This window comes from Diplotaxodon limnothrissa, linkage group LG11 (genome assembly GCF_057381915.1).
Source record: "Diplotaxodon limnothrissa isolate DT_005_m linkage group LG11, D_limnothrissa_male_GT1.1, whole genome shotgun sequence".
NCBI classification, from domain to species: domain Eukaryota; kingdom Metazoa; phylum Chordata; class Actinopteri; order Cichliformes; family Cichlidae; genus Diplotaxodon; species Diplotaxodon limnothrissa.
Genome location: NC_140606.1, coordinates 26,683,027 through 26,692,558, shown reverse-complemented (window position 1 = coordinate 26,692,558; position 9,532 = coordinate 26,683,027). Strand labels below are relative to the sequence as shown.

The following is a 9,532-nucleotide window of genomic DNA, read 5'->3' as shown; positions in this document are numbered from 1 at the left end:
TGTAAAGTATTATACTATACCTGGATGATCATGAATCCTATCTGCAGGATGTCCATCATGCAGCTACCTTCACTTTAAAATGCCTGCTCCATGAACCTTAACAGGTAAATGATATTTTACAAGGTAAATTCAGCAAAAAATTAACAATACATTTAAACTCTCACGTTAGACAGTCACAGAAACCTAATATCCGAAGTCCTGTCCCTCTTTTTGTCAGAAGATAGTCAGAGTGTTACTATACAAACATTTTTAATTGTGCTAGCCTCCTAGCTAGCTCTACAGGATTAAAATAATTAGTTGAATAATTCATCAAATTGCAAATTTTAGAGTTGACTAAAACAAAATGACTATGTGACTTTGTGTTCCATGAAATTCCCACGATATGGTCATTTTCTTTGACTAAATAAAATATTGATAAAAACAACCTGAATTGCATTGTTGGATATCAAGTATTTCATTGCTTTTGTTTATTTTTTAATGTTATTTGTGATATTAAATTAATTTTCTAAACTTTGTTTTGCACTTTATTAAGTTAGCTTAACTGTCCCTGTCTAGCTAACTTCTGTGGGTCTTACTGGTGATATAGTTTCTCTTTCACTTTTTTTTTCCTTTTCAGGTCAGTGAGCAGCAAAGACATATGGGCACATCACATGAGAAGCACAGGTCTGAAATATAACATTTATTTTGTACTTTATTTATTCTCGTTACAGTAGCCAAAACATTAAACATAACCTACAACAAAAAATTACAAATCAAGCAGGAAAGCTCAATAAAATCAAATATGATCTGACCAAAAATACAAAATAAAGGACCCCAGTGAACACAAATCTTAGAAAAATAATATACAATTTAAAATTATATTTAGTATTTTATTGTCACACACACTCCTGAGACTCCCAAAAAAGAATTAACAACTTTTTTTCTGTGTATTAGTAACTCCAGTGCTTTTTATAGTCTACCTTACTTCTGTTGGTCTGCACTTTTATGAATCATGCTCACTGTGATTTGTAAATTTGTCTGGTTACTAGTAACTTTAACTAAACCCTCAAATGACATTTGTGGTGCTTAAAGTTAAAAAAAAAAAAATCATAAAAGGCAAAATACTAAGGATAATGTAGCTCAGGATAATCCCCATATCTGATCCTAAAAGATACGTAGACAGGAAGGTCTCTGTTATCCCAGCAACATTGTGAAAGGCTTTGGGTTATCCTCACTAACCAGTGTTTCTATAAAGATGTCGTCCTGCTGAGTTTTTAATATCAAGTTTGGGTGCAAATACAAAACCTAAAAGGTATCTGCATGCATGGGACCCACTAGGTTAAAATGAGCAATGTCCTGTATTCTGTTGTAATAAAACCCTGTCTCTCTCTTCCTTTTTTTGATTCTCTCACATTTTACCCAGTCCAATTATTGCATTCTGTTTATGCTCTGTGCACACATTACAAGCTGCAGGAGTGAAAAAAAAAAACCCATTACAAGGAAAATAATTAGTGGGATTAAACATTTATATTCATAATTTTAATTAAGTGTAAGTAGCACAATGTGCATAATGTAGTCGAATAGTGTTACATTATTGGCTTATTATTATTAATGTGACATGAACCACTGCTCAAGACGAAACTCATTTTCACTGCTTTTTTTTTAGATTTACAAAGCAACAAGTCATAAGCATAAGCAATAACATATGTTGATCATTAAGAAGAACTTTGCCAGCCTACACGGCTCAATTAGAATACAAAACTACAATATTAGTGTGTAAAATTTTAATGACTGTAAGTTGAAATAAAATGCCTCAAAACTGAATAACTGCATTTCTACATTATTTAGATTAAAGATACCTAATAAGTAGTGGTACAGAGTTGGGTTGGAATGGTGATAATTTATTTCTAAAAGATCAGAGATCTTTTTTCCTTAATGTCTGTCATTAAACACTGTTTATACTGTGACTTTTTTTATTACCCTACCACTCTCTACAAGAACTTCTTTCCCATGCTGTCTCACTTCTTTTGTCATCTGTCTTTTTCTCTTGGTTAGGAGGTGAATTGTTGCCACACCCACCACCACCACAAAACTGAGGGCCAGTATCACAAGCCCCAGTCCCAGCAAATGAGAGGTTCCCCCTTTATAGAAGTTCAGCTGGTCCCACAGCCCCACAGCCAGGCAGCTGAAGCCGATGAGAGTTCCCCAAAATCCAAAAGCTAGCATGCAGGATCCACAAGACAGTTCAACGCCTCCAGTAACCACAGTGACGCCCGCCACTGACACAACTCCTCCTGGTAAGGTCACGGTTTCCGATTTAGACCCGTATCTCACAGTAGAGGTGACATCTGATAAAGTTGAAGGATCAAGGGTTTCCATTTTGGACGCCATGGTCTGTTTTTATTGCTTGGTAGATGGCCAAGAGGGCTTTTTACATGTAGCTTCTTCTCTCTTCTTTCTACGATATCACACATAGTCTTGATTAGAAAACCCCCCACTTTGCTTTCATGTCTGGTATCAGTTATGCAGCTTCAAGTTTAAAATAAATCATCCCAAGCTGTCGGTATAAACTTTGTATAATTATATACTGTGTCAAATTCCCATCAGTGTGTTTGAGCTTTCCTTGAAATAACTGAACCTGTTTAGGCAGGCAACCAGAAGAAAACGTCCAAAGCTTATAGGATCTGTATTTTATAATGATAGCCATACATATTATACACATTTCATGAAAAAGCCTTAACTGATGACCGATGTGTATTTTGTGGCTGTAAAGTATAATATGCATCGATCAATTCACTGCAGGCTCAGTGAATTAAATGTAAACTAGCTCAGTACACACTTTTTTAAAGATTGGACATTGTTTTAATCTGATAATCGAAACAACCTTTCACACACGCGTTTGTCACGTCAGGTTTTCTACCAGTATTTGTAACTGTAACTCTTTACTTTTTTAATTGAGTGGACCTGAATATTAGGATATAAAAGCTTTTTATTCTAGAAAGCCAAATGAATTGTTAATATTTGTAATTTTAGACAGCCAAAAAAGTCCATTTTTTTCTCTTTTTTTACATTTTAAGTGTAACATTTCTTACCTCAGTCTTGATCCAGGAGCTTAGACGTCAGAGGAAACTTTATAAAAGTGAAGGTCCTTAAATAAAGTCTTAAAGTAAGTATCTTTTAAATATGAAACTCTCTATGATTAGACACTAAAGGCACTCCTGACTTCTCTCTGGACAGTGGGTGTAGAAATGGGCGCCAGCGGCAAAGTGCTTTTCTGAAATACATCACCTACTCGAGGCCTTGCAAAATTGTGGACGCAATCATCAAGACTTCCGTCACAGCATGTTTGTTCCCCTCTTTCCTTGTGTTTAGTAGGAAGCTGTCGTCTGTCATTACGCGTCATTATGAGCCATTACCAGATATTTATCTGGAAACAACTCCCTTCCTCCTTTCCTCTTGCTTTCAGTCTTAAGATTTGAGTTGCGTCCCACCAAGGCACTGTTTGGACTAAGATTGTTTTTTTTTTCTTTAAACGTTTTCCTGTTTGGCATTCCTATTTCTCGAATTATTTTCTCAGTGCTCTTACATCTCAAACTTTATACTCGTACTCAACTTTGAAATGTTATTGGGGAATTTCAATCCTGAGCCTGTCTATATTAAAACAGAACTATAGGTCAACACAAATTCAAGTTATAAACGATTAACTTCAAGACAACCTTGTTTCAGAGATCTGTTACTAAATGTAGATAGTAATTAATAAGGCTGATCCTTCATTGACACATTAAGTGTTGCAGATTTATAGAATACGTCAGTACTGACGTTTCACAGGTCAGTGCTGTAACACATGCGACACTTGATACAGCCCATTAATACCATATAATGCTGCCAAGTAGGAGGTTGTCACTGACGTAATTGTGGATATTTATAGTCATGTTATTTTCTGATACAAATAAACCTTCGAGTTTTCATTGTTTATGTTACTGTATGTGCATGTGTTCCTGCCTGTGAAAGAAATACAGATTTAATGTTGCAAAGCAATGTTAAAACTTCTTTATTAAGTTCTGACAGAATCCTAATTAATCTAAGATGCCAAACGCCCATGTTACCGATATTTTTACGCACTCTCTCCCCCAAGTGGAAAAACATCTCAAGAGTAGCTACAAATCCTTGCTCGTTCTGGCTCTAGCAATTAGCCCAAACAAGAGTAGAGATCACATGTCAGGGATTGTTCTGTAGAGAAGGGGTATTTCAGTTGACCGTCACCCTTATAGGATGAAGACGGGGGTAATTGGCTATTCTCTGGCTTGTGTAGGAGAGGGCGGGGCTTGACTAATCCAGTTAGCAAATTATAGTTTAAACATAAAAAATGAATTATTGATTATCATACAGGGAAATACATGTCCTAAATACAATAAGTGCATGCTGCTTTCATCTCTGGTGTTTATGTGTGTTTCTTATACGTGTGCATAACTCATGAAGTCTCCTTTACACATGCTATGTTGGTCTGAAACAACACCTAAGACAATCAAGATAATACTTTCGCTCTAATTAAAGTAGACACAAAGTAAACAGACTAATGACGTAAATGTGGCAGCCAAAGTGTCATGAAGTGAGTTTGTTATACTGATAATACCTGATAGCCTCCAATGAGAACATAGCTGTTGGCAATGAATATGGAAACGACAAGAAAAAGTAAATCGGAGCTGAGTTACAAGAGACTAGACAGAAAAGAGTTTCTATCAGAAAAAAATTCAAGTGAAGTCATCAGTGTGTGTTTTGTTAGTGTGCAGTTCAGTAAGCCTTTAAAACATGAAAGTACCTTATGGCGGAGAAAAGAGAATGTAAGTCATGTCCGCAACTATTAATGTTGAGATTAAAGAAATTCATACAGTCAAAAAAACATGTAAAAAAACAAAACAAAGTTTAGCTAGGTAATATAAACCTAAACTAGTGACTCAAAGGAAAGCAGTACTGTAGGACAGGAAGGAGGACGTGCACAGACGGGGTCTGGGACAGATGGTGGAGTGGCTTTCAGTGCTCAATCAAACCTATTGAAGGTCATAACTAAAACAGCAGACAGAATTTTCTGAAACCCACCTGAAGCTTTGTTCACAGTTTGCTAGAAAGCACCTACTCACTTTTTGGTGAGTTTACCGAAGTAACGTTTGGCTCCCAGAGTGAACTGTAACTTACAGTTGGATGCACTAAAGTTCTGTTTATCGGTTCATATTCAGCAATTTAGTACTAGTAAATTAGTGAGTACAAGACTAACAGGGACAAATTGATTGCCAGAGTTCATAAGTAATTTAGCAGGGGTATAAACGTACACTAGAGATTTCCGGACTTTTCAAACAGACAATAGATAAAATTAGGATCTGGGGTTGCAATTTGGTCAAATGCTCATCCACCTTAAATCCCGCATTAACAGACTTAACCTAGTCAACTCGTGTAGGATGTGCTTTCCCCGCCCGCCTATATCTTTCACTGTCTTACTGTCGAGAGAGACACTCGGTTCCTCAGCCATCATCTGCTCACACAACACACTGGTAAGGTTTCTGCACATTTTGCACATTTTAACAAGCAAGTTGTTATTAATTTAAAGTTAAGTGAATTATATCACAATTCAAAATTATATTTCAGATTTCTGCTTGGTTTTTGACATCGAGAGAAGACATCAAGCCAGTAAGCAATAATAGTTTGGAAAAAGAAGAGTCATTTGACACCAGAGAAGAAAGCCTATCAAGTGGCATATCCCAGCCAAGCAGTTTAACACATTGCAAAGATATTAAAAAGAAACTACAATGGGAAATGCAACCAGTAGCGCGATATCAAAGGAGATCCTGGAGGACCTGAAGCTCACCACAAAATTTACTGAGCAAGAAATCTCCCAGTGGTACGAGAACTTTCAGAAGCAGTGTCCATCAGGACGCATCTCACCAGGGGAGTTTGAGGAAATCTATGAGCGCTTCTTCCCTGACAGTGATCCTAAGAGCTACGCAAGGCATGTGTTTCGCTCCTTTGACACCAACGATGACGGCACCTTAGACTTCAAGGAGTACATCATTGCACTACATATGACCTCCACTGGGAGGACAACCCGAAAACTGGAGTGGGCCTTCTCCCTGTTTGATGTAGACAAGAACGGATACATCACCAAGGCAGAAGTGAAAGAAATATGCCAGGTGAGCGTGGTTCAGTTTATAAAAGCGACATTGATGAATGGATGAGTGGCTTTAATGGTTCTAGTGTGACAGCAAGCAGTTAATGTTAACTCATATCCCGTCAGAAAGAGATTCATTTTAAACATTGATCTTTTTTTCTTATTCTGGTTTTTATTAATCCCCAAGCCCCCAAAAACCTAAAGTGTTATTTTTCTTTCACTATAACAACTTTGTAAATCAGAAGTTCAAACTATTCTCCCAGCCGTGGTTTCAGTGAGGAGGGAACGGAGATGTCCGATTAAATTTATTGGATTAACTGACATAAGGCAACATAACGCAAAACCTTACATTAATGCCTGTTATTGAATCTAATGTTTTTGCTTTTTTTCTATGTTTAACTGGTTTAACTCTGTAACATTAGGTCAACTAGCATTATTAATGGATTATTTTGTTAGGTTATCTCCTTATTTTGTCCACGTTCTGCAAAATCCATTAAAGCTGTGTTGCTGTTAACTAAGAATTTACTATTCTTCTCATGGTATGTAGGTCTCAGTCTTAATTGGCAGCCCTATTAGCCAGTCTATTTGAGCCTAAAACTGATAATCTTGGCGATTACAGGTTTAGCCTGCAGACAATATAGGGAGCCCTACTCCTGAGCAGAGCTACTCTTAAGTTCCACTCCTAAACAAGAGTATACTCATCATCTCGATTCTAATCCACGGCTGTTTTACTTGTGAGACTGCCACTGTGGACTGAAGACTGTACTATAATAAATGTTATGAAACTTATGGAGGTTTTACACTTTTCTATATTCTCTCTTCAGACAAATGATATGGAATTGTAAGAGGTTTAGACAGATGAGCCAAGAATCCAGCTGGCATTGTAATGGGATTGAATTCCTGGCCAACTGGCTTGAGTCCATAAGCACCATGTTTACAGCACACTGCATAAAATAGCTGCATTTTAAAGCCCCAATAGCAGTTCAAAAACTTACTATAAGATGAGATTCTTTCCGGTCTGTAAAACACTGAGGTAGAGGTCGACAAATACAAATTTACTGTGTGGTAAAAGGATACACCGCCTCCATTTTCCAGAAAGTATTCTTATGTAATGTATAAATAATATGTTAAATTAGAAAACATAAGTGAAAAAGGTGGAAATGCCTCAAAACCAGCCCGCAAGTACACTGTTCTGACATGTTAGACAAATCCTTAAAGACTGCAAGTGTGATTTATTTTAAGGAAACCAGCTGCTTAATTTTATTTTTATGACTTCACAACCTTGATGTCTGTCAGCGTAGATCACAGTCTGAAGTCTAAACTGTACTGACCATAACATCAGAGCAGGGGCGAGATTGAGGGATAGTCCAGGGAAAAGAGATGACATCTTGGTGTTTGGCCTGTGGCCTGAGTCTTGGCACTAATCCATGTTAATCTAGGTGTCTTAAATGTGGGAGATGAGTGCTCCCTCTCTAAGTGGGACACAAACTTAAAGGCCTGAACCTAAAGTGCACACTCAGGAGGTTTACACTCAGTTAGTCATTCAGTCCACTGTCTGAGAGATGACAGGAGAGTTGCCCTATGAAATGCTGTAGCTTGTTTGAATATTTATGTATTTGTAATAAAAGGATTTTGCAATTTGTATAAATAGTCTATGTTTAAAAACTATAAAAAAAAATACTGGCCTCCATATTTTCACTACAATACCAGTAACTCCAAATATGCACAAGACATTAATAAATTAACTGAAGAAGGCTGTTAGCATCCTCAGTTTTACTAGTGCTTACATATTCTTTGGTCAGTATCCATCTGCTTTATGTACTGTGCTGGTGATGAGAAAAATCATGCAGCATTACTTTCCATCTTATACCCAACCCCCTCTCAGGCCTTGTTTAAGCTGATCCCCAAAGAGGACCTCAGCAAACTACCAGATGATGAGAACACACCCGAGAAGAGAGCCAACAAGCTGTGGGGCTGCTTTGAAAAGAAAGACAATGGTAGGACGTGTAGTGGTAGTGCTTCTGCTCAGAGGGAGATAATATCAATGGAAGCCTCTGCTACCTTTCTTTAGCTGATGTTCCAGCATCCTGTGGGGGAGATTACATTTTACAATCAGCTGTTTGGCTTAACAGTAATACAAGGATTAATCCACCTGGGGGCAAGTCTCCACTTACAGGATCACTTGTGTCACGCAAGCTTTATTACAAATCATTGGCCCAAAAACATCTTAAGTTATACATCACATGCTACTGTGTACCAAGCACACGAGATAAGAACATGTTGTTTAGATAACAATAATCCATCCTCGTGTTATCTCACTTTCCTGGCTTGTTTTGTACTTATACGTTTCTCGTCTTAACTCCTTATTTTTTCCTCCCTTCACAGATCGACTGGCTGAAGGAGAGTTCATTACAGGAGTGATCGAAAATGAGAACGCAATGCGTCTGATCCATTACGAACCAATAAAACATTAAATCCCTTCTCATTCCTACGTTTCTCCTCTTGGACCCCTTTTCAGTTTTTATTAAACTATTTTTCTTTTTTTAAAAACCCACTTTTCCCCTCTTCTTTCTCTCTCCGTATCAGATGTTTTCTCCGTCCTCTTCCTTAAATTCTCGGCCCCTCTGTAAATAAGCATTCCTACAGTTTCTGTACATTTGTGTGTTACACATACTTATACACATTAAGTATCATACTTAATTATTAGCTTGTTATGCTTTTCTTGTTTTTTAGAAATTTGAAATGTCCTCCAGTATTGTAATTTACTCACTTGTACAAAAAAATCAAAGATTTTATCATTCATCTGGGCTTTGGAAATCTATTTATCTTATCTCTCCTGGAAAACAATTAAATCTCCTTTGACCTAGAAACATACTGCATATTAAAATGCTGGTAGTTGATAAAATTTTCACTTTAGGTTTTACTTTTTCAGTTGTATTAATCCCTGACAGTAAATCCAGGATTACCTCAAATGTATAACCTACAAAAATTAAAGGTAAATTTAACTACTTGTTTTTGACTTTTGTAAAAAAACAAAACAAAAAAACCTCAGTACTTATACAATTTTATCTCAAACATAGTATATGACAGGAGCTAAATGCAGTTTTTTAGAGCGTTGTTTTCCTGAAACTGGTGTCTCGGTGTTGCAGATATTAGTGTGTGCAGGCAATTCTTTCCAACTTTCATCCTGACCCCCCCACATGCTGCTCCCCTCTTGCTTCACTCTCCTCCCTCTATTCCTCCTCCCTTCCATCCAACTCGGGATTACTGGTTTACACATAATCTTCTGTTCAACATCAGAGAGCAGACTTTTCAAAATCTCTGTAATCTTTCCATCTCTATGGGTTTGTCTGTGCATCTCCAGAGAGGCTGTGCTTGTGGTAGCTTCTGCTA

The 9,532-nt window shown here is 37.1% G+C and overlaps 2 protein-coding genes across 2 annotated transcripts; one reads left to right on the top strand and one right to left on the bottom strand.

Moving 5' to 3' along the window:
- Positions 1 to 1,935: 1,935 nt before the first annotated feature.
- On the bottom strand, positions 1,936 to 2,370 carry LOC146622933 (uncharacterized). The gene has a single exon (XM_085366073.1). It carries the CDS (start codon positions 2,368 to 2,370, stop codon positions 1,936 to 1,938), a length of 435 nt encoding a protein of 144 aa, XP_085222199.1.
- A 3,410-nt stretch (positions 2,371 to 5,780) lies between these two features.
- On the top strand, positions 5,781 to 8,613 carry rcvrn2 (recoverin 2). The gene is made up of 3 exons (XM_085365534.1): positions 5,781 to 6,161; positions 8,025 to 8,136; positions 8,525 to 8,613. Exons 1-3 carry the CDS (start codon positions 5,781 to 5,783, stop codon positions 8,611 to 8,613), a joined length of 582 nt encoding a protein of 193 aa, XP_085221660.1.
- Positions 8,614 to 9,532: the final 919 nt, after the last annotated feature.

Excerpts from the sequence above, each read along its gene's own strand:
- LOC146622933 (XM_085366073.1), bottom strand. The coding sequence starts at position 2,370 with ATGGCGTCCAAAATGGAAACCCTTGATCCTTCAACTTTATCAGATGTC.
- rcvrn2 (XM_085365534.1), top strand. The coding sequence starts at position 5,781 with ATGGGAAATGCAACCAGTAGCGCGATATCAAAGGAGATCCTGGAGGAC. Across the intron at positions 6,162-8,024 it reads AAGTGAAAGAAATATGCCAG|GCCTTGTTTAAGCTGATCCC; the intron begins GTGAGCGTGGTT and ends ACCCCCTCTCAG. Across the intron at positions 8,137-8,524 it reads CTTTGAAAAGAAAGACAATG|ATCGACTGGCTGAAGGAGAG; the intron begins GTAGGACGTGTA and ends CTCCCTTCACAG.